The sequence below is a fragment of the Neopsephotus bourkii genome, unplaced genomic scaffold (assembly GCF_033783945.1).
Source record: "Neopsephotus bourkii isolate Nb327-2 ecotype Australia unplaced genomic scaffold, CSIRO-AGI_Nbou_v1 NB_1638, whole genome shotgun sequence".
Classification (NCBI taxonomy): domain Eukaryota; kingdom Metazoa; phylum Chordata; class Aves; order Psittaciformes; family Psittacidae; genus Neopsephotus; species Neopsephotus bourkii.
Window position 1 is genome coordinate 10,853,739 of NW_026902113.1, and position 24,193 is coordinate 10,877,931.

Consider the following 24,193-nt stretch of genomic DNA (forward strand, 5'->3'; position numbering starts at 1 on the left):
TTATATTTCTCTTTTAGTGGAGTGTGTGTGCCCAACCTCGTTGGCTTAGAGAGAGGGCGGCCCATTTTTTTATATATAAAATACGTATTTGAGCTTTTAAAGTGTTTTACAGTTCTTCATAACATAACCACCTTTTGTGTGGGTTGTTTTATTTGTCTGTATCCCTGTTTTCTCTGGCTCACTCTATCGGTGTAGCAAAGAAAGAGATTTAAGTGACAGAGAAGGCTGTGAGAAAGAAGTTGAGCATTTGAATTTCCTAATATAGCACTTTATTCCAGTGAATATCCCTCTGCCTTCAAGCCTGGCTTTGCCAGGGCAAGAGAAGATTTTAAATGCTTTGTACTGCAGCACCATAAATGTTATCCTTAAGGGGCATTATCTGCAGCCCAAACTTAAGCAGTTCCTGGGACCAAATATCTTCTACATCTGTGGCTGTTCAGGAGAAGCAGTGAATGCTATTAATTTGATGGTGGAATCATACCAGTTTTGAAGGTTTTGTCCCATCTCAGTCTTTCCCTTCAGCCTGAAACAGGAACAGCCCAGACTGTTTTCCCACCATCTTCCTTATATGCACTGCAGAAACTTTACCCCCTCTGCTGAGACCTGTTTCTCCTCCTTTAGGTCATCCTTCCACTCAGATGGGGAAAGTCTCCTTGCAGAGGAGAAGCTTGTGCAGGGGAATGAGCGAGATCTCCCTTATAAAACACCCAGCCCTGCCCTTGCCTCCCCCGGCATGGAAGGCAGTTTGTGTTCTCCTCCACCGGGACACGTGTGGGCCCCACCATGCGTAATGTCTTCCACGCTGTGCGCGTTTTGATGCAGGAATCTGGAAAACTGACGTCTCCCAGGACAAAAAAGGGACTAAAAAAGCTTTCGTGTTTCCGCCCGGTTTCGAACCGGGGACCTTTCGCGTGTTAGGCGAACGTGATAACCACTACACTACGGAAACACCCGTTAGGAAACATTGTTTCTGCCGCCACCTTTGACCGAGCACAAGGGGCGTGGCGGCGTGGCACCGATTCGCTTCCGCCGGCAGGGGACGAGGGGAGACTGCTGCTGCTGGAGGCAGAGGCCTGGGGCTGTGCGGGGACCTCCAGCAGCTCCCGGCGGTATAAGGGCAGCGCAGGACGGACCCAGCGGGGGAGGAAAAAGACCCAACACCATAAAAAGTCACCTTCCGTCCCTGGGTGGGCTCGAACCACCAACCTTTCGGTTAACAGCCGAACGCGCTAACCGATTGCGCCACAGAGACACGCTGCGAAAGGGGCCCCCCAAGTGGTTACTGATGGCCGCACACCCCCGGTCCCCTTGTCACCCGCACTAAACCCGTGCAGTTGCGCATTGTGCTCCTGCAGTTCTTCCAGCGCGCTGCGGCTGCGGAGGGCGGGCGTGGTGCCTCTTCCAGCAATACCAAACAGACTGGCTGTGGCCAGAAACCAGAGGAACAGAAGGCAAAATTCATCCCGCAGTGGTCAAAGACCTTTGGTAATTGTTTGCAAGAGCTAATGGAAAGTGGAAGCAGTGACAGACATGAGTCAGTGTGAAAGAAACATCTCAAAGGGGAGCAGAGCGGGAGACCCAGGAATCTGCTGCCCAGGCAGTCTCGCTTCCACTCTATAAAGTCTATAAATGAATTATTAAGCAATCAATTTTCAGCCATCTAACAGGTGTTAAGGTGATAACAGCAGCTAACATGAGCTGTGAAAAACAAGTCATGCCAAAGGAGTGTGATTTGCCCTCAGGAATGCCAGGTCTCAGAGACAGAGGAGAAAGGCTGGTGTAACCTGCACCCACATAAATCCATTGGCCATAGTACCTACAAGCGCTGAGGGAACTGGTAGATGTCATTGCAAGGTCATTTGTCATATTTGATCATGGCAACTGGGAGAAGAGCCCCAGGGCTGCAGGAAAACACATGTCACCCCCATCTTCAAGAAGGGCAAGAAGGGTGACCTAGGAAGCTTCACTTTGATCCCTGGGAAGGTGATGAATCAGCTAATCCTGGAAACAGTCTTTAGGCACATCAGGGACAAAGAAATGATCAGTAGTCAACACGGCTTCACCAAGGCAAGCTGTGCTCTACCAACTTGATAAACGTCCATGATGAAGTGGTTGGCCAGGTAGCTGAGAAGGTGGCAGTGGATATTGTCTACCTGGACTTCACTAAGGCATTTGACGCTGTCTCCTGTAAGATCCTCACAGAGAAGCTGTGTATGTATGGGTTGGATAAGAAGATGGTGATGTGGATTGAAGACTGGCTGAACAGTTGGGCCCGGAAGATGGTCATCAGTGCCTAGATCTAGTTGGAGGCCAGTAAACTAGTGGTGTAGCCAGGGATCAAAGCCTCTCAACATCTCCATTAATGATGTGGATGATGGAGCAAGAGTGTATCCTCAGCAACTTTGCAGACAACACCGAACTCAGAGGAGTGGCTGATACATCAAAGAGTCATGCTGCCATCCAGAGAGACCTTGATGGGCTGGAGAAATGGGCTGACAGGTTCCTCATGAAGTTCAACAAGAAGTGCAAGGTCCTGCAGCTGGGGACAAACCCCATACACCAGTACATGTTGGATGCTCCCAGCTGGAAAGCAGCTTGGCAGAAAGTTGAACATGAGCCAGCAATGGGCCTTTGTGGCAAATGCAGCGAATGGTGTCCCGGGCTGCATTACCCTAAGCACTGCCAGCAGGCTGGGGAGGGGATCCTTCCCCTCTGTTCAGCACTGGTGAAGCCAGTTCTGGGCTCCTCAGTACAAAAGAGACACAGACTACTGGCAATGTTCTAGCAAAGGGCTGTGGAGATGATGAAGGGACTGGAGCATCTCCAGCAGGTCATCAAATATGACAAATGAACCCGAGCCACAGGGATGTCAGCAGTAAGGGCAAACTTTATTGAGTAGGGTGGTGGGTGACACACAAAGGATGAGGAGGAGGCTGTGCCGGGGCCCTGAGGGACTTTGGGCTCTGTCTTCAAGCACCGTGTTTTGAGCTGAATTTGTACAAATGTAGGATGTTGTCTCCTACATAGCAAGGAAGAAGTCAAAGAAGTCTGGGCAATGTGGAGAAGGAGGGGTTTCCCGGGCTGGCCATGCAAAATGAAGACAGCATTTACACCACTGTAGCACTGCCCTTCTCTTTGTGTTGCACTTCACATTTCCAGCTCTGATCATGCTCTCCTTGGGGTTTTGTCAGGCCTTGGAAGGGATGCTGAAGCAGACTGATGTGACAGCACGTAGTCACGCACTGCATATAAGTATGTATTTGTTGGTTATGTGGTGCTTTAAGTTTGCAATGTGCAGTGCTAACATTAACCAACCAGTCCAGAGGACTTGTGTCCTGTTGCATGTATGATAAAGCATGAGAGCTGTGTGTTGCCTGACAGTTACACACAGAAACTTCGCAGAAGCAGCTTTTATTTTATTAGGAGATGTCCTTGCAGCCGAGTGCCGAGCAGAGTGCATGAGAGGAGAAATGAGCATCCCAACACGTATTCACAGATCAGTGTTCCCAGTCCCTTCCCCTTCAGCGCGAAAGCAACCTACAGAAGGATTCTTTTACCTGGAAGCTCAAGATTTCCAGAGGAGGGGATTCAATGTGCGGGAAGCCTGGCAGCTCAGCTGGGAAAGCTCGCTGGCTTTGCACATTCTGATGAGCTTCACGGCTCACTGTGGCAAGGTTATCTTCCTCAGACAGGAAGATGTGGGTGTCACACAGCAATGCAGTGAGCAGAGGGGCTGGGGTCTGACAGCAGCTGCTGAGGTACCTGTGCCTGGAGAGCATGGACCACACTGGGTGTTGCAGCAAGCGCAGGCATGTCCGTCCCTCGCCCTTTTTTTTGCCTACTTGAGAAAATCCCCTATTTTGAATAGGGATATGATGGAGGTGTCTTGCACTGACCTTTTTCCCAGGTGGACAGGGTTTTCCAGTGGTGCCAACTTCACCTGACCCAGTGTATCCCGCAAAAGAAGGAGACACAAGAGCCATCCAATGGAGGGAACAATTTAACGTGTAGCTGTGGCAGAAGCTCTTTGCAAAATCATTTTGGCCCCACCTTAGCCCTCCCTTGCCAAGGCAATTCCCCAATTTGCAGAATCATTACCAGAACCTCCTTTCATCCTGCAGCTACTCCAGTGCCAGAGAGTATGAAATGACAATGTTCCCCCTGCCTGGGGGTTCTGCTCTGTCGGACTCTATTAGCAAGCGTTGCTATGCTGTGGTAAAGGCAAGGGACGGCTCTTCTATGTCCCTCACACTTGTTTGGTTTCCTCTGCCTTTCCTCAAGCAGAGCGCTCAGAGCGATGTCACACTAATAAAAACACAAACCCCTGCAGTTCTTATTTTCAGGCAGCCATACCAAACAGATTCTCTCTGGCAAAGCTGTCTTCTCCCTCACACCCCCAGATCAGCTTAGCAAGCCCCGGAGTTGATGTCATGTGTTTCTTTTTGCAGAGAGAAGGGTGAAGCCCTGTTCCCCTCCTCTCATATGTGAGGGATGACTTTAGAGTGAGCTTTGGCAAGAGGAAGTAGTGAGCTGGGTTTGCAGTGGTGCTGCCAGCAGGTCCTACAGTGCCAAGAGGTGCCAGGGACAGGCAAGAATTGGAAGGGGCAGAGCAGGAGAGCAAAGAAGGGCCAAGATTACGGGGAGAGGCGCTGATCAGCAGCAAAGCAAAGAGGAGGAAAGCAAAGAGCAGGATGAGGAGGAAGTGAAGGCATTGTCAGCTCAGCCCTTGACCTGGCCAGTGAATGGGTGTGGGGTGGGAGCTTGGGTCAGCCAGCTTGGAAACCCGCTGGCATAAACTCCGTCTATGGGGGTTTTTAGCATTATGGTGACTTCAAACCTTAGCAGCCTCATTCCTACCCCCTTTAACATGAGAGTCCTGCTGAACTGAAGCCACCTTTGGGAAGTCTTTGAAAGCAGGGAAGTGTGTGTGTGCAAGTTGGAGCAGATCTCAGAGCGGGCTCATCTGCTTTTACTGTCCCTTGTAAAACAAAAGCAAGCTGCAGGCTGTAAAACAGGTAGAAGAAAGTGAAGGATCAGTGCCTGCTGTGGGAGGATGACTGGGAGTCCTGCCGCCATGTGTCCATGCACGGGTTCTTTCTTCACAGTCACAGTGCTAGACTCTGCTTGGACAATATTCCTCCCTTGATTTAATTCCGTAACCACTTCTAGGTGGCGGAGTTTCCTCCTCAGAAGATTAGTGGACGCTTAGCATTAAATACTATCCTTAAATACCAGCTATGATCCTGTGCTCAGGAGACCTCAAAACATGAACTTTGATGCTCAAGTAAGAAAAGACCATTTTGTGGGAAAAATAGAATAAAAACGTTCTCAAAGTGCTGTTGGGCTTCTCTCTTTGTTCTTGGGTTTGTTCTTTTGTTGGTTGTCTTGTGTTTTCTTTTCCTAAAGCAAATTCGCCAAGTGTTAAAACCAGGCCAAATCTAAACCTTGATACATTTATGGCCTTGCTCCTCACACAGCTGTGTGTGGATGGAGTGTATGGAAGGCTCTCCCAGAAGGACAGCTTTGTCCTATTGAGTTAACACTAAGTCAGAACTCACAATGTTAATCACCTGCCTCTCAGACAGCATGTTTCTTTGTATTTGCTTGTGCCCAAAGTACCTCAGTGTTTTCCATATCTAATAATGCAGATGATAATAATTTGCATGATAGAGAGACTGGATAAGAGCTGTAGACAAATGTGTCCCTCCTGAACAAGGTGGATTTTGCAGCTTGGCTCCTGTTGGGAACTCCCATGGAATGTGTCCCATTCAGAGAGTGGTCACCAGTTATACTGTCATGGTCTGGATGCTAGGTGGCACTCAGACATTCCGGGTACCATGTGGTGGAGTAGAAACAGAAAGATGGGGCAGAAGTTGTCGAAGGCTCAGTCTGGTGAAAATACTACTTGAATTAGTGTTAAATCCCTACTAAAGGCAAGAATTTCTTGAAGGCTTTTCCCTATCAGAATATGGGCAAAAGGGAGCAGAGCAGTTAGGGGCAGTGAGTGATGTGCACTTCGGATGAGGATGCTTTCCACTGATCTGACAGAAGCTCTGGGACTTTCTGCAGATGTCCAGCACTGCAGCCTGTGCTTCTCTGCTGTCACAGGGTCAAAGCTGAGGTGTGAACATTACATAGCAGTTATGTTCAGCTGTACTGGGGGTTGACTACTAAAACTGGGGTACAGCTGTGAAGCCTGAGCCTGATGAATGCTGGCAGCTGTCATAGTCTTCCAAGGAGTTATTGATATAGATATATTCCTACATTATATATTCTCTTAGATCCCAGACACCTAACCTCTCGCTTCTCTGCGCTTCAGCTGTGTATGACGAGTGAGTGAGCCTGTGGCTCTGCTTCTCTGACAGGCACCTGAGTGCAGGGTGAAGTGCTGCCAGTCTCCTGTGAAGCCACGGGAAGTGTTAATGATTCAAGTTAAGAACGACCTTCACTTCCTCCTTGTGTGCTTGTAGGGCTGGGCTGCCAAAGAGGCTGCAGTGTCCGCCCTGGCAGCCACAGGCAGAATGGACCAGGAAACCCTGGGAAGCGTTGTCCTCCTCGCCATTGTCACCTTGATAAGTGTTGTCCAGAATGGTAAGACAAAAATAAGGATTTGCTTAAGGGAAAAAGGGGACTCAGAAAAGTTCAGGATGATGTATGCTGATCTGAATTTTGAATAGATAATCTCTGGTTATAATTGTGTGTATGCTTAGACATGACTTTGGCTTTAGAAATGAAATTATTTTCTAAACATGTAATATTCCATGCTGTTATTGCAGTACCTTGGCAGTCGCATGGTCCTAGTCTATGATATTCTGGAGTGAGTTTGTTATACAGATGTCAGCTAATGAAAGGACTAACATGCTGGGGTACCCTGTGACAACATACATTTCAGTTTGATGAATGAGACTTCCTTCCCTGGCTGAAGTCCCTAATGTGGGCAGGCAGAGCTGCCCTGCAGCCAGAACCTTGCCACCATGGTGAGAGGCTGGGGCTCCGGTGGGCTGTGATGGGTCAGACCTTCACACAGAGCTGCACGAAGGGGTCACAATTGCACCAGCTCATCTGAGGACTGTTTGGGTTATTTGTGGGCAGGCAACTCTATTGCTTTCCTGCATCTCCAGGTCCTGCAGTCCAACTAATCTCAATTAACTGCAGTCCCAAGAACACTGCGTATTTCCTGTAATGGAGAAGTTTCTTTTTTCAGCTCTTATTCAGACCTCTATAGTCCCTACGGTTCTTCAGGGTCTTTTAAATAAAACAACAAGTTTCTCTTCTCATTTTAATTTTATCATCATCTCTTGCAAGTCCTTAAGCAATTTAGCAGGAAATTCAGCCCAGAATACGGAGAAGGGAGTGTGTTTTACCCCAGGTACACTGAGGTGGCCCAGGTTCAAGGAGAGCCAGCAGTGCGATGAGGGGTTGATGCACATGCAAGCAATCTTCTGTGAAGGCTTTTTGGTAGGAATGGGAGATTCCCAACAAGTGCAAACTCAACATAGTTCAATCCTAGTAAATGGGCTATTCTTGGGCTGCTGCAGAGAGGGGAAGTGGTGGGAGCCTCTACATAAGCCTGGCTGCCAGAAAGCAAAAACAAAAAAGCGATGTGGACTGGTTGGGTTTCGACATAGGCACTAAATACCACATGGTTTAACCCAGTGCTGGTTTCTGGTAAATGCACAGTGTGTGACATTACCTGAATACAGCATGGTGGGATCAGAGCGCGCACCATAGTAAGTGCCAAATACACATTTCTTGCTATTAAACCAAATGACTTTATATACCAGGTTTTTCCCCTCTCACTCTGAAGCATGGGCATTTGCCTTCCAGCCTGCCACACACTCATCTAATGAAATCTGCCTGTGAGATTATTGACTCCACTGCTGCAAGTGGGCAGTGAAACACTTGGCAGAGGACTTAGCGTGCCAAGCACAAGTGGCACAAAGCTCTGAACCATGATTTCAGACCTTGCATCATCTGATTTCCTCCTCCCAGGCTTTCTATTTAGAAAGACTGGACTGATAGTAAGTCCTGCAACAAATGTAATAACTAAGGTGGCATACATGCTTGTTAAGAGATATCAGTTGTACTGAACTCTTGCTGTGGCTTTGGTTCAGCAAAGAGCTTGGGCATCTGCTTGACTGTCTTTAAGTACACAAAGTCAGCATCATGTAAATTCAGGTTTATATGGTTTTTTTGCATCTGGTGCAGGATTAGAAAACAGTTTGGGTGAAAGCTAGATGTGGTTTCTGGTGCTGCCCCAGTCTGACGTCCATTTACTGTCATCTTATTCATATTGAGACATCTCCAGATCCTACAGAATGACTTGTGAGGCCAGATGCTGCTGAGTCTCACACGTAGCTTTCGGTTTTGTTCTTGCATCAGAGGGATATTGCAATTCAGAAGCTTTTGGTGTAGATCAATGGTCATCACTGAGCAGATAGGGCACTCACTAGGTTGAAGCATCAGTGGATGGTTTCTATTGGCATGAACTTGTGAAACAGCCAGGCTTGGACTGAACTTTTGAACATTAACTTCACCAGAGTGGGACTGCAGTGGCTCAGGGCAGCCTGAGCAGCTTTGGAGCTTCACAGCATCATGTCCTGGTGTAGCTGAGCTGAATTAAACTCCTCAGTTCCAGCCCTGCTCTGTTTACTCCTGTCATTTCTCCTGGGAAATCACCCTCTTGTCTTGAGGTTCAAAGTAAAGAGTAGGAAACAACCATGGGGTTGCAAGCTGCTTCATGCTGTAGTCTCCCGTTTCCCCATTGCCAGATTAACAGGAACCCAACATTGCTGAGATGGGAGCACAGCCCTGCAGCAGGGACCACCCCTGGATGTGATCTGTCAGCTGTGCTCTGGCCCTTTGCAGTGCTTCAGCCCTGTAGGCAGGTTGATAACCCCATGCCAAAGGCTTAGGTCATGAGTGGATGAAGATGCTGAGAGCTCTCAGTGGCTGTGCCACTGGACAGTGTCTGCTCTGGGTCCTCCAGGGCCATGTACTCCAGGCACCAGCTAGTGCACTGTGCTGGTGGCAGTGAGAGGGTCTGCAGCCTGGCTCACATGGGACACTGGCTTAAACCACTGCAGGTTTTCCGGGAGAAAGACTGTGAATACTCAGGGAATCACTCAATCACTGAGAAAGCACTCAGTCACATTTAGTGTAGGCAATGAACACACAAAATACCTACCTACAGCATCAGTAAGGGGAAAAGTGAGGTAAATCTTCAGATTCCAGGGATGAAATCCTGCAGCATATCAGTGTACACTTCTATTGTTATAATAATCTTTCCTGGCATGTTATATTTTTTACATGTATATATGGCTAATATTCTAAACCATGAAGTGCTTTGGGTACACTGTGATGGGATGCACAACAATACAAAGCTTGCAGCTGGTAGCCTGCCAAGGCTCTCTCTCTGGTGTATTTAGACACATGATGGATGGTCTCTGGCTTAGTGTCATCAGATAAAATGTGTTAGTCAAGCACATGATACATTATCTTGAAGTGCTGCAGTTTTGCAGCAGCTAACACCCTGACACAACACTGTTGTTTAAAAGGGAGATACGCACAGGATGGTCACATACAGATCAGGCATGAGGACCAGGTTCTCAATGGGCTTTTCTGGAAAATGAACCAGAGCTGCAGGACATCCCTGGGTATTGTTAAAAGGGTAGATTCCCTTCTCTTTGATTCGTTAGAGAGTGAGAGTTGGGGTTGGCAGCTCTGGCTGGAAAGCTTTTTTCCCACAGGGGCCCAAAGGGCCGAGTCAGGGCTGTACTTCTGCAGCAGAGGTGCAGGCTGCCAGAGGTGCAGTGCAGGGATGAAGAAGGGCTCAGGGTTAAAACCCTGCTGCCAGTCACATACAGACATGTGGGGATGTCTGAGGTCACACTGCACTGTACGCTTGCACGGATGGTTTGATTATACCTTGGTGACCGAGTGAGGATGCTGGCCACATCCTGCACCTCCATACACCCATGTCCTCTCCTACCACTCACCCTGGGTGTTCTTGAGAACAGAGCTGAGGCCACGTAGACCAGCTTCTGCAATATCTCCAAATAACATCTCAGAATACTCTGTGGTTCTTTAACAGCTTTTTTTGCGAGCAAAGTGGAGCATGAAAGCAAATACTGCAATAGCAAGGGGTTCCAGCGATCAGGATCCTCCGCCTTCGATCGTGTCTACACAGCCAAGTGAGTAGGCAAGCCCTGAGGAGCCGGTGGGGGAAGAGAGGGGTCCATCTCTCTCTTCATTAGGGTTTAAAACAAACCCTTTGGAGTCAAAAGGTGGACTCCCAGTGTCCTCAAATGAAGGATTCATCTGTAATCCCTTGCTGTGTGCATTGCAGCAGTGTTCAGACCTGTAGTTCTCTAATATGTTTGCTGGTGAACCCATCTCCCCTCTGGATGCTGTGCTATGTTTATGCTGGACTTTCAGCCCTTTGAGTACAACATCCCTCATTTGGGAACCATCTCACCCAGCAGTAGCTAATGCTGAAATGGTGACGATGCAAGCGCAGCCAGTGTCCTGGGGCACTGTGGCTCTAAGGGAAAGAGCTGGCAAGACAACAGCTCACTGAGGAGCAGGTTGATGGCAGAGCTCATACAAACCCCTTGGTCCACAGCAGCTCCCTTGGCATGTGGCTCTGCGTTTTGTACCTCTTGTCTTTGACATCCCTCCAGGGAGAGAAGAGGAAGGATAATTCCAACCCAGAAGAGAAAACATAAAACACTTTTTATTACCTGTGAAGTTCTGACGATGTGTTTGAAACTGGATGGGATGTGCAAGTCCTGCCCTTCACAGGTGTCCAACCTCTGCCCAGGGCAAAGTGCTTCCCTCTCAGAAAGCACTCCCAGCCAAAGGAGGCAGCTGGAAATCATTCCTGTTCCCCTGCAAAGACACGTGTTAACTCTGTGAGACACTCCTATTTGCAGTGCGATTTTCCTTTTGTTGGCTCCACGCAGCTTTCAATGCCAGTAACATGATTAATGTGACTTAATTGCAAGGATTTTCCAGGCCAGTAAAGCACACAGCATCTATTATACACGTGCCTTGATCAAACAGGTTAGAGGAGGAGAGCTTTCCCAGGTGCCAGGCATGTGCGCGGGGCGGTTTGTTTCCCTCACCAGGCAGGACAAAGGCATCCATTATCCGAGTAAGGGAACAGGGAAGCGGAGGTGCGGGTGAGGCAGCGCCGTGTTCAGGCACGGCAGGTGGTAACAGCCCCCCGGCAGTACTTACTGAGCCCAAACCCACGGTGTGCTGGTGAAACACGTTGCGTTTGTTTCTATTTCCCCGCGTTCTGATTTCTGTTGTGCAAACCCCTCCCCAGCCAGAACTGCGGACACGCGTACCCCACGTTCCTCGCTGTGCTCTGGTGCGCTGGACTTCTCTGCAGCCCAGGTAACACACACTGATTGTTTTTCCCTTCCATGTTGCCCCGCTTTCAGCAAGGGATGGTGAATGCTTTGGAGGTGATTCCCCTCCTGCGCCCTTCTGGCACGGTTTATGCCAACAGACATGTTCCCAGATGTGATTCAGGACAGTTCGGGCCAGGGGCATTTCCCATATAGGCATTACAGATGAGGTCCCTCTGTTCTGGGTGAACAGTTTAGTATTTGGATGCTGGGTGCCACATTATTCACCCTCAGGACTAGAAACGGGCTCGTTTGATTACACTGCCAGAGCTGCAGCTCTTCCCAGTGCTGAGGGCAGCCCAGGAATATCTACCTGCATTTCTATGATCCCCTTCAGTGCAATTTGAGTTTGCCTGAGGTTAAGATGGGTACTTTCCTGTTGTCTGTGGCTATTATTTTTGGAAAAGGGAAGTTCCTGACCAGAAGAAAAGAGTGTTTTGCCTGCAAGTGTGGGGAAAGTTAGAACTGAGGAGAAAGCCCTTATTTATGTGATCAGAAATGAGTACTGGACCAAAGTATAGTCCTCCACCTGCTCCTAGAGAAGTGCATGTATCTGCTTATCTGCTGCCTTTTACTTCCTGGTAAAGACAGACCCTCCTTCCTGACCCTGACATGGCCACACTGTGTTTCCAATGGGGATGAGTGTGTGCTGTGCAGTGGGCATAGCTGTGGGCAGGATTGTACCCACACAGTCTTTAGAAAAGCCAGAGCAAGGGCGAAGCAAGTACTCTGCTTCCCATGCACAGGTCTCCATCCTGGTTCCGACACTCATCCCATAACCCAGGGCTGCAGGTTCCAGTTTCCAGGTCCAGTGCAGGCAGCAGTTGGGAACAGCAGGTACAGTGAGACCTGGGCTGGTGTTTGTAACGTCTTGTCTTACCCTTTACCCAGCTCCTGCCGCCTTTGCCGGCCTGATGTACCTGTTTGTGAGGCAGAAGTACTTTGTGGGCTACCTGGGGGAGAGGACTCAGAGGTAAGGACTTGAAGAGCCTCTTCATGAAATCGGGGATGTAGCATCAGTGCAAGCGGATGCTGCCGCTTCCACAGGCACAGCTTCTGGCTCACGGTGCTGCCTGCAATGGCTGCTTGCATGGGATGGCACAGAGAAGCCCGCTTCTTCTGGAAGGAGCTGTGGGAGACACGGGAGGTGCTGTGGCTCTGGGGTGAGGGGAGCTGCAGGAACAGGGCGGCTTCTTCAGCGGCTCCTGCTCACACCTCTGTGAACGCACGTGTTTGTGTGTTTGTGCCGCTATTTGCACAAAATCATCCTTTCACATCACAAAAGCTCGTTACACACATGCAGAACAAGATTGTCCCACAGGCTGTCACGCAGAGAAGACATACAAATCCCTCTGAATGGCCACTTTTGTAAGCAGTAGCCTATGCTGAGCACAGGAGGCCAGACCCAGACCCAAATGGATGCAGAAAATGGCATTGAAGGCCTTGCAACTGCCTTGAAATAACAGAGAGAGAGGGAATTTGCCCACTCTATCTCAGCCACAAGGTCTTTCAGCAGGTCTCAACAACAGAGTCCGAAGTCTGAGGACTTCTTGCGTGAGGTGACATGCATTAATGTTAAATGTTTTTTTCCCCTTTCTATCTCCTCAGCACTCCTGGTCACTTGTTTGGAAAGCGCATCATTTTGTTCCTGTTCCTCATGTCCGTGGCCGGAATACTCAACTACTATCTCATCTTCTTTTTTGGAAGTGACTTCGAAGTGCACATAAAAACCATAACCAGCGCGATCTCTCCGTTGTTGCTCATACCCTAGCTCCCCATAGCACTGAGGGGGTCAGCATGCTTAATGTATTGATACCCAGAAGCAGCCATAATTCAACTGTTTAAGAAATGAACCCATAACCCTTTTAGATTGCTGTAAATCTCATGCTTGATGGGCTTTGTAGCTTGATTTAACCTTGCTCTTCCCTTCAGGAAAAAGATTTATCGTGAGCCCTTGGCATGCCTGCAGAATGGTAACATCTTCCAGTTAATTCTCTGGAGTTTTTTCTCTAAACTGCAGTTTGTGAGCTGATTGCATGACTGGAAGGGACATTGTATGCTTGCTTTGTAACTGTTGTACTAAGCTTTTGCCCCAAGACCCAGGAGCCCCTCAGTGCTGTTGCTGACCAATGGCTTCTGCAGTTATCCTCATGGACAATCAGAGCCTTTCGCCATCATCCCGCACACCTTGGCCCAGCAAAGGCATGGCCCAGCCTCTTCACCTACCCTTCCCCTCCCACTTGTTGGTGACTGAGCTCCTGCTGCTGCAGGGCAGCAAATTCGCCTGTGTCTGGTCTTCCTTGATAAATATTCATGTGTGTAATGCTCTTGACACTGGTCTCATCTACTCTTCAGCCTTTTTGTTCTTCCAGAGATGTGGAAAGGGGTTTTAAGTAAATGAGGAGCTGGAGTATTGACAGACGGGTTGGATTTGGCTTGCTTTGCTTTGTTTAATAAAACAGTATAAAAGGAAGAAATCTGTTTGCTCCCATCTTCTATACCTGGTGCATGATCTGTGTGCTCCACAGCCCAGCAGCTGGCTGGTAAGCGAAGCAAGAGCAGCAGCACCAGGCTCACTGCAGCCCTGCATACACGAGTTTAACAGCTTCCTCTCTACGAGCAAGTTCAGTGTTCTGCCTCTGTCTCTAACAATGTGCCCCTACAAGTCCATACCAAGGAGTGACTGGATTAGAGAAGAGGACTGAGGCAGGCAAACAGGCCAGTGCAATCTTTCTAAGCATTGCTACCCTATGAGTGCTTAAGCTTTTAAGCCTGTCCGATTGCTGCATGCAGGGTGGATAAAGCTGTATTTTATGACTCCTTTGGGAGGGACAGGGACAGAGACAGAGACTCCTCACTCTGTGAGAAGAGGGTTTGCAGAGCTGTTGGCAAAAGCAGGCACAGAAAACTGCCTGCCTTTTGTCCCACTGCAAGGCTGGTGCCTTTTTGTTGCTGCCGATGGGGCAGCCGCTCTCCTCTGCACCATTCACACTGCAAAATAACACACAAGGGCTTTTTCAATCTTCTACAGGGATTTTAGATGTGAAAGATTAATAATAAACATATTTATTACATGATGATTGGTTAATAAATGTTCTCACTGGTTAGAATAGCTAATTTAAAAAATGCACTCTAAGCTCCTAATCTTAGAGCTGCTGAGACACCTTATTCCCAGGTACAGCGCCTAGGTTCCTTCCCTCCCCTCCTTCTCAAATGACTGTAACACACTCCAAACCCTGCTTCACATCATGTTTCTCTGCCACCGTTTCTCTCCGCAGCTCATCAGCCGCCTCCCATCCTTGGTGGTGACCCACGACCCTTCTGCCCCATGGGGTCACCCCACTGCGGGAGGGCAGCACCTCAGGAGGAGAGGGGTAGCCCCTGTGTCCTGGAGTTACAGAACTCTTCCCCATTGCTGGTATCAGCAATGTCAGACCGACGCTGCTGTTAGCTGGTTCGGAGGAGAAGATGGTTTCTTCATAGCACCACAGTTCCTGGTCTCCAGACATCCTGGTCTCCCTGAGGGCTGAGACTTGGTTATGGAGACCATCAGTTCTGGCCACAACAAGTTGTGGTCCCAGACTGTCCCAACCCTTTGTGTCCACCTTGTAGGTCTCCCCAGCTGGATGAGTCTCCCTGGTGCCTTTTTGTCCTCTATAGCAAGAAGTAGCTCACTTGACTTCTCTCTGATGTCTCCTGCTAGCATGAGAAAGGGCTCTCCACCAGCCAGCTATAAAGGGCAGATGATTCAAGTGTCCGTTTTGGGTCAGACAGTCTATCACAGCACTCTCAGGCCTCTCTGCTGACTCAACAGTTGGTTTCTACACAGAAGTATTTAGGAAGTACCAAGTCATCTTCTGAAGGAACTAAGGTCCATTTTTTTCTGTAGTAATTTATTTTGCAATAATATCTCCTACTTACTTCCTCAAAGCCTTTCTAATAACAAAAGAGATGAAAATGTAGGCAAAACCTATTTTCCATCTAGCTATATATGGAAAGGTGATAGCATCAGACAAACGGCTGGTACACTATGTAAATTCTCTGTGATCGTCACACTCTGTTGGTTTAAGCCTAGCCTGCAACTAAGTACCACCCAGCTACCTGCTCGCTCATCTCTACTCCCCAATGGGATGGGAGGGAGAATTGAAACAATGCAAAAACCTGTGGGCTGAGATAAGAACAGTTTGATAATTTAAATAAAAATAAAATATTGTAATAATAGAATAATATTTACTTCTATATTATAGTATAGATATAATTTATTATTATTATTATTATTATAGAAAGAACAGAAGAAACCACAAGTGATGAACAATACAAGCGCTCACCACTCACTGACCAATACCCAGCTCGACCTGAGCAATAATCTGCCCCTCTGGGTAACTCCCCCCAGTTTCTATACTGGGCATGAAGTGCTGTGGTATGGAGTACCTCTTTGAACAGTTTGGGTCAGGTGTCCTCTGCTTCCTCCCAGCTTCTTGTGCCCCTCCTCACTGGCAGAGCATGAGACTGAAAAGTCCTTGATCAGGATAAGTGCTACTGAGCAACAACTAAAAACATTGGTGTGTTATCAGTGCTGTTCTCAGACTGAAGCCAAAACAGAGCACTGCACCCGACACTAGGAAGAAAATCAACTCTATCCCAGCCAAAACCAGGACATCATGTTGCAGGCAAGCCCTGTGGTTGCATTTACCTTCCCACCCTTCCTGAAAATGGCAGGCAGTGTCAGTGGTTTGGGGGCTTTCCTTGCTGTGTTCGACACCTCCAGTTTTCAGTTTTGGCAGTAAACCCACCCTGATCTTGTCAGTAGTTACCATAACTTTGCATACCAGCTATGCAGAAAGCTGCAAGCGTAGGCTCCTTGCAGGGGGGTTGTAACTAGATGACCTTAAAGGTCCTTTCGAACCCAAACCATTCTATGATTCCATGACTTTATAAATCCACATGCAAAAATACACAGCTACTGTGAAAGCTGTGCAGGTGAATAGTGGGGTCACATATACATAAACCTACTAGGACCTGCGGAGCTGCGATGGATGTGAGGACATAGCTGGTGGCAGAAGTGGCAGTCCTCTCTGACATCTTCTGTTCAAGGCTGGTTTGCAAGCTCCAGGGCCAGCACCCATGTTTGGTGCAGTGCACAGCACAGCAGCTCCTGGCCTGGCACGGGGGCTGTATGTGAACAGCTATTGCTCCCCATCCCGCTGATTGCACCAGTGCTGCTAATTGTCCTGTTCGCTGTGTTGCCAGGCTGTGGGCTTTGCTCATGCATAAAACCCCAGGCACATGCATACATATTGTCTGTGTGTGTACTGCATAGATACAGTGTGTTTACTTACTATATCTGTGTGTGTGTATATGTGTATATATGTACAGTAGGTGCTGAGTCATGAGAATGCTAGAGGCTTTCCAGGGACTGCAGGGAAGCAGGCTGCTCAGGCACCAGCCGTCTCACAGAGTGCAGGCTGTGTACATCAGAGACTGCGGAGGCTGCTGGAAGCTGGGCTGTCGCAGGATGCTTTTGATCTGCTGACAAGGGCCTGGAGTACATACAGTATTCCTGCCACAGTAACCGCATCTGCTTCCGTACAGCACTACAACCCTCTAGTGGAAAGTCGGTCCTATCGGCACGCCGATGCCTCTGGCAATGGGATGAGCGGTTCCTTTGAGGTTTGAAGCCTGATGGTGATGCAACAGAATCCACATTTCTGAACAGATGCATTGCTGCTCTCAAATGCTGCTTTTTATTTTTCTGGCACACAGGAGGGCTAGTCCTGAAGCTGGACCCCTATCCTACCTATCCCAAAGAGAGCAGTCCTGCTTAGCGCGGGTATGAGCAAGCAGGTAACATCCCAGTGGGATAAGAAAACTATGCGCACCACCCACAAAGGATTCCTGCAGTATTTTCCAGATTCCCAGAACATGCAAAACCAGCCTGTGCAGTATCAGCTTCCTCTGAGTCACATTTGTGCTAAGACAAGTTTCCAAATGAGTCTCTGAGTATTAGAAAAGCAGTTCTGCTGGCATGGAGCAAAGACTGTCCCTGGGCAGCTTCCTCAGCTCCCTCCTGCTCTGAGATACTTTCTTTAGGAGAGGGGCTGCTTTAACACTCACAGAAACCTTCCAAATGTCCTCTCTGGGTGGGATGCTGCAAATCACCAACCACTGGCCCAACTCAATGATTGCTCCCATGAAGGGAATGCTTGGAAATAGTCCACCCTTAGTAAGTGAATAAGTGAAACCACAGTATGGAATGAGAAGAGTGTTAAAAGTATTCCCTGGGTGATTTTAAATTGGTCTCATGTCCCAGCTGGGATGAGCAGGATAAGCATTCCCATGGAAAAACCCCTTGGTGAGCTGCAGAGCCTGGCACAGCCCAGCAGCACCCTTGCAGGAGGCATGGTGACTCCAGCAGATTGAAGTCCCATCTGAGCACCCAAGGGACAACTACAAGCTTCCCAATCCCTTTTGGTAATGAAGACTGATGTCCCTGGCTGTCTGGGAGGGTGCAGGACATCTCAAACTGTGGCTCCTCTCAAGGAGGCTCAGTGCTTCAGGGCAGTAGGACGCAGAAGCAGGCTCTGCATGCTAACTGGCTGCAGCAGAGGAAGAGCTGCTTTTAACAGTACTGTAGTGAGCCTCAGGAAAAGACATCCTGTGGAGAGGACCAGCTCAAGCTGCTGCCTGTCCACTGCCCCTCTGTGTACCTGCTCTGGCAGAGGGAGGATGTGGGAAGAGAGCATCAGCATTGCTCCATCCATCCTGCCTGCCAGAGACAGCATCTCAGTGCTCCCAAGCAGCGCACAGAGACACGAAACCTGGCAAGAGTGAGATTCCTACCCCAAAGGACAAACGGCCTCCACACTGAGCTGGCTTTCCCTTTAGAGGAGAAATAAAGAACTTTTCAATTTCATCTGCAAGGATCTTCACACTGTGAGATGATTTCATCCGACAGACAAGCTCCTGGGGCTTCATGCTGGCTGCCTACTGAGCTGCTTGGGTGCCGTCCACTGGGCGCTTCCTGCTCATCCCCAGGGGAAGGGGATCCGGTGCCAAAGTGCCAGCTGTGATGTCAGGCAGGAGGGCAAATGTTGTGTGATTTTCATCTAAAAAAATAAAGGTGTGGTGGTGCTGCAGTGGAATTCAGCTCATGGTTACGGCAGTGCCGTTCCTGCCGCATGGGAGCTGGCAGGGATTGCTTGGGTGCCATGATCTCTTGCAAGGCCAGGGATGCTTTGAAGGCTTACAAGGGCTGCTGCCTCCTGCACTGCTATTTGCCACCGCTTGTACAAGCATATGGTTGATTTATTGCTCCTGTGTTATTGTTCCGACCCAGCAAGAGCCCCCTCAGTGCTCTAGGATTAACCAGAGCAGTGCGATGTCCCCTAGCCAGCCGCTTCACACCTTTTGTGTTGTGTTTTGTGCTGCAGCAAAAGGATTTCTTTTCAAAGGGCAACACCAGCCTTCCCACTGCCCTCAGCAGACAGGAGGGGATGGTGCACATCCCCACCAGCAGCCATGGCTGCAGTCCTGCTGCCTGCCCTGTTCCTGTGCTCTCTCTCCTCCATGGGAACCATGTACCCTTGCTGGTGGACAGGTGCTGGTGGGCAGACTTACTTCCTTCTCTCAGACTAGACAGCTTCAGTCATAAATCAAAGCCAGCGGTCATTTATCATCTTAGTTATGGCTTAGTCCTGACTTAATTAACAATACTGTGGTTTAGAATCATAGAATCACAGAATGGTTTGGGTTGGAAAGGACCTTAAGATCACCCAGTTCCAACCCCCTGCCATGGAACACCTTTCACTAGACCAGGTTGCTCCAAGCCCTATCCAACCTGACCTTGAACACTGCTGGGAATGGAGCGTTCACAACTGCCTTGAGCAACCTGTTCCAGTACCTCATCACTCTCACAGTAAAGAACTTCTTCCTTGTATCTAACCTGAACTTCCCCTGTCAAAGTTTAAACCCATTACCCCTTCTCTTATTACTGCAGCCCCTAATGAAGAGGACTTTTTCCCCCTTTTACTGACTTCTTTTTAACCTATCTCAGCAACCTGATCCCCACTGCCATAAGTGGGACCCAACAGAAATGCCTGTGGAGCTCACAGGGTTTCCTCTCTGCAGGGTGTAAATGTTGTGCTGATGTCTCAGTCTTCATGCACTCACACGTGGGTGAGGTTTCCTTCCCTTAGTTCACACTGAGTTGTTGCAGAGTCACGCAGAGGCCAACCCCTGCTTCCCTCAGCTCCTACTGTCCGTAGGATTGACGCAGCATCCCATCAGTGCACAAAACACAACTGTACCTGGCTCCTGCCAAGCTTGCAACCTCTGCTGCAGATCTGACAGCACAGCCTTTACCCATGGCATCCTAATGACAGCTCACAAATGGAAAATAGCAGCAGGAAGCTCTGCCCAGGCATGTCATGGGGACCAAAATCCTTGCCAACCGTTGTTTCTCTCACTCACTGTTGGTTTAATGGCTCCTGGGCTGCTGTATTATGTAAAAGTACTTTCATTTCCCAAACAGGGGCTGAAGTTTGTATTTAGTTTTTTAATTTAATTTGGTTTTGGCTGAGGCAGGAGGATGCAACCCTTCTGACAGGGCTTCACTGCGGGCAGCACAGTTTTGGCTAAACAGAGGTTGCTCATAAAACATCAGTTCCAGCTCTCTGGCAGAAGTCAGCTGAACTTCTGTTCACACACAAGCGACACTGCCTCGGAAACAGCCTTTTATGAAAGGGAGAAAGGGAGACTGGAACGGGAGGTAAACAGTGACACCCCCTACCCTTTCACAGCCCAGTCTCCCCAGTAAGGTGCCTTGGGCCTGTGGGCTGTTTACTCCCATGAGGTGCCAGTGGGTCTCCATCCCAGTGGAGCCACCTCTTCCCTCTGGGACTGCACACTTCTCCCTGAGCCCAGCGTGTCTCAGATGCTGCAAGCCCTGAGCTCCAGACTTGCCACATTTGCACTGCAGTGTTACCTAACTCCAGTATTACGCTGTACAATATGTTTGCAAGAGGCTGCCCTGGCCTCCGGGCTGTTGAGTGTCCTGCATCACCTCTTGCTCTATGGTGGGGTGCTCCAGAGTGCCAGGTCACCACTTCCTCCTTTCCCTCTGCACCCCAAGATCCCCTACAACATGTTCTGGTTTCTCCCCATGCTGTGTGTATGAGAAGTATGTTCAACAACCTGATTTGGAACAGTGGGACCTCACCAGGGTCAGATTCCCAGTATTCATCAGGCGCAGGGTGTGTGACCTGCTGGGCATTTGTTCCCTGTGGGATGCAGAGATCCTCATTCATGCGACCACGGGCATTCTGGACCTCCTGGCAGCTGCGGGGCACGCAGGGCTGCCCAGGTTAACCTTTCATGCTGCCAGGTCTCCCACTTGGTGCCACCATGCAAACCATGAGTGGCGAGTGAAGGTCGAGACGTGAGGTTGCACATGGCAAGGCTCCGGTTTCACACACTGCTGAGCACACTTGACAGCTTGCAGGCACTGGAAGGAGATGGTTCATAACTCCCTGTGCTTTTCCCAGCCCTTGCTTTCCCAGTCCTGACCCCAGTGTCTCATCCCCACCTTTGCTTTAGCTGCAGCACCCTGCTCCACCCCAAAGGGCAGAAGACCACCCATCCCTTCAGGTTACAGCAGTCTGCAGAAAGAGCCTGAGAGCCCACAGCTGCTGCAAGATTAATGCAGGGTGGGGAGCAAAGGGCGCAGACTCTGCCTGTGGCTGTGGGTTGTGTTCGGCTTGGTGTAGCTCAGGTTGAAAGCAGAAGATGCCTGGGTAGTTATGGTGTTAGACTTGAGATCAGCGGTGTCATCCTGTGCAGGTTCAGCTGCTGCGTTTGAGCACAGCCAGAAATCATGGGAGGCTTGGAGAGTACCGCTGTGTTTGCCCTGTGCTCTCCCGGGGATCTGCTCCCAGCCACCATCAGAGGCAGGATCATGTTGACAAGAATTTTGGCTCAGCACAGCTGATCTGATATGTTGATGAATTTCTGCTCCCAGCTACTTTTGCAGCACACACCATGGCTCTCCACCGAGGTGAGGGGAGCAGAGCGGTGATGAATGCTGCACATCAGTTAAGAGACACCTTGCCAAATCTGTTCCTTTGTTAAATGATTCAGCAAACGATTACAGGATGGTACAAGAGGGGTTTATTAGTGCAGCATGAAAATTCCAGCACTGTAAATGAAAGGAAGATCAGTCAACAGGCCCTCAAGACCATAGCTGGGTAGGGCTTGCTCTCTCCCTCCACCCCCAGATGACCATCAGTCACACGCAAACCTCAAGCCTGGATGGCACCAACCTGTGCTGCAGCTTGCAGTGGAGAAGGAGCCTTTTCCTAACATTTCCCAGTGGAGGAGACTTCTCTGCCAGCCCAGGACATGATGCAGGCCTTGTGCTGGAGCTCTGCACAGCCACGCAATGTTGGGGTGGTGTGAAGGGTCTCCTTGTGGCTTGGGTGAGCAGACAGGTCCTGGGGCCTGTGGTGATGCTTAGAAGCACCACTCTGAGTGAACACCCCACTGGCATCCACAGTCCACCTGAGGAAGCTCCCACAAGCAAAACGTGCCCTGACCTCCTCTACTGCTGCCACTTGAAAGTCATATGGGGCAAGACCTCTGGGATGTAGCTTGTCCTAAGTAGCCCTGAGGGCTGTGGGCTGAGGTTGCCTTCTCCCATGGCTGTCCTCTCATCACTGCATTCTCCAAGCCATGGAACTATGATCCCACACCAGCGAACACCATCACTCCCACCACTCTATCCTGAGGTCCCCCCACCACTGCTGAATGTCTCTGCTGGTGCTCAGCACCCTTTTCCTGTACCCAGACCCCTGAGGCATGGTGCTGCCCCTTCGTTATTAGTGAGAAATCGAGCAACGCAGCCAGTGGCAGCAGCCCTGCTTTGAGTCTCGTGTGTTACATGGGAAGCCAAACTGTGTCTGAACTGCCGCTTGCAGGACTGGTGGCACGCAGCAGCCCACACCCCCAGACCCACTGCAGCTTGCCAAGACACCCAGCAGGTGGTGGGGCAGCAGGCTAAAGCCCTCATTTATGGAAGAATTGGCATCCTGGGAATGATGCGCTGTATTCATCCAGGGGGGTTTTCATCCGGGTGTGGCAGGCACAGCCCTGGAGGGAGCAATGCAGAAGGCATGGAAGGCAGGGTGCATGTGCCCTGCAGTGCTACCCAAAGCACCTGAAGCCTGCACCGCTGCACCCACTGCATGCCACCGACTGCAGGCTCGGGGCAGACCTAGATCAGATGTATGCCTCCAGAAAAGCCACCACAAATACAGTGCCAGCAGCTGTGGAAGTGTGGCTTAGGGCAACATTTGGCAGTGTCCTCAATGCTTCCCTCCTTCCCTTCTGGGCTGATAAAGCACAGAGGGTGATGCAGCAGTTGTTTCTTCAGAGCAGCCTGTGTTGCAGCTCTTCAGTTTTTAGTGGACATGCAGCACACCTAGGAAGCCTGCACATCCCAGAAAGCATCTCTGTGTGGACAGCCTCCAAAACCTAGCTCAAACCAGTCTGCAGTGGGCCTTGGCAAGTGTCAGTTGGACAAGGTTTCACCAAAGTTTCATCCTCAACATGGCAGTGTTCTTTACTGTGGCTGTCTGGGGCTTTCTGACCCAGATGGCAAATGCTAATTGGCTTTTTCCTATGCTTTACTACTGTAATATGTTTTACACTAACAAGGAATCTATAGTTCATTACTGGTCCAGTTTCTGGGTCTTTCATTATAAATCACGGTAGAAATCTGTGGGACGTATGTGTAAGATATCCCAGCCATAAAAATACAATCATGGAATAGCCCTGTGGAAACTATACTAGGGTGCATAACTCATTCTTTGTATTCACCATCTAGGTGGGTAAGGCTAAAATCATGTCATATATCCAAACTCCTTGCACTGGTACTCTTCTTGTTATGCTAGGACAGAGCTTGTTAATTTACCACTGCAAATATCTAGTGACACTGAGATTTTGGGTACAGGAGCCCTCCAGGATTAGGTGTGCCTTGGATGGAAGGTGCAGAGAGCACTGAAACAGAGCCAGTGCCAGCCTCTAGGAAAAAAAAACCCTCTGTGCAGTGGCAGGGAGGGAAGCAGAGCTGTGTCCCTGAGGACCTGTCACCATCCTGTGTCTCAAACACTGTAGCCTTCAGGATGGGAAAGGCTAAGCTGACCCTGGCCAACTCACGCGCTCCTCTTCTGCCTCAGCACGTATTATATCACTTAGGCCAATGCTCTTCCAACAGGTCTCAGGATTTAGTGCAGTTCATATTTGATCAGGCACATCCCCAAGGAACAATTTGAATAGCAGAGGATATGAGCATAGAATTAAACTCAGTCCCCGTTGTCCCTGGCAACCATATAATAGACATTTAATCCAGAAAGGCCCAACTACCTCCATTCCTCCTCCCCTGTGTGGTCAGAGCCTGTAATGCGATATTAAAGCCACCACTGAAAGCACATTTCTTGCTGCAAAAAGGCAGAGCTCCCAGAAAATGGAAAGTCTCTGGTGCCTTTGGCCATAATATATCGGTAGGAATAACACAGTTCCTAGCAATAGCATTTCAGAGCCAGACTTGGCATTTCCCCAGACATTTTCTCAGCCATTTTAGAGATTTATAACTAGTAATTGCATAGCTGGATAAATAATTAGACTCTGAGGTTTTGACTTAGCTTTTTTTCTTATAAATAAATCCCTTATTCACAAGCTGTATTAAAACACCTGTCAGCAGTGTAATGTGCATTTCATATCGG

The 24,193-nt window shown here is 49.3% G+C and overlaps 1 protein-coding gene and 2 non-coding genes across 3 annotated transcripts; 1 reads left to right on the forward strand and 2 right to left on the reverse strand.

Moving 5' to 3' along the window:
• Positions 1 to 876: 876 nt before the first annotated feature.
• TRNAV-AAC (transfer RNA valine (anticodon AAC)) lies at positions 877 to 949 on the reverse strand. Its single transcript has one exon. It is a non-coding gene; the product is annotated as a tRNA-Val (tRNA).
• A 229-nt stretch (positions 950 to 1,178) lies between these two features.
• On the reverse strand, positions 1,179 to 1,252 carry TRNAN-GUU (transfer RNA asparagine (anticodon GUU)). Its single transcript has one exon. It is a non-coding gene; the product is annotated as a tRNA-Asn (tRNA).
• A 5,164-nt stretch (positions 1,253 to 6,416) lies between these two features.
• ALOX5AP (arachidonate 5-lipoxygenase activating protein) lies at positions 6,417 to 13,894 on the forward strand. Its single transcript, XM_061374378.1, has 5 exons — positions 6,417 to 6,591; positions 10,094 to 10,193; positions 11,333 to 11,403; positions 12,309 to 12,390; positions 13,026 to 13,894. The coding sequence occupies exons 1-5, from the start codon at positions 6,522 to 6,524 to the stop codon at positions 13,186 to 13,188; spliced, it is 486 nt and encodes a 161-aa protein (XP_061230362.1). The 5' UTR covers positions 6,417 to 6,521; the 3' UTR covers positions 13,189 to 13,894.
• Positions 13,895 to 24,193: the final 10,299 nt, after the last annotated feature.

Excerpts from the sequence above, each read along its gene's own strand:
- ALOX5AP (XM_061374378.1), top strand. The coding sequence starts at position 6,522 with ATGGACCAGGAAACCCTGGGAAGCGTTGTCCTCCTCGCCATTGTCACC. Across the intron at positions 6,592-10,093 it reads GATAAGTGTTGTCCAGAATG|CTTTTTTTGCGAGCAAAGTG; the intron begins GTAAGACAAAAA and ends GTTCTTTAACAG. Across the intron at positions 10,194-11,332 it reads GATCGTGTCTACACAGCCAA|CCAGAACTGCGGACACGCGT; the intron begins GTGAGTAGGCAA and ends ACCCCTCCCCAG.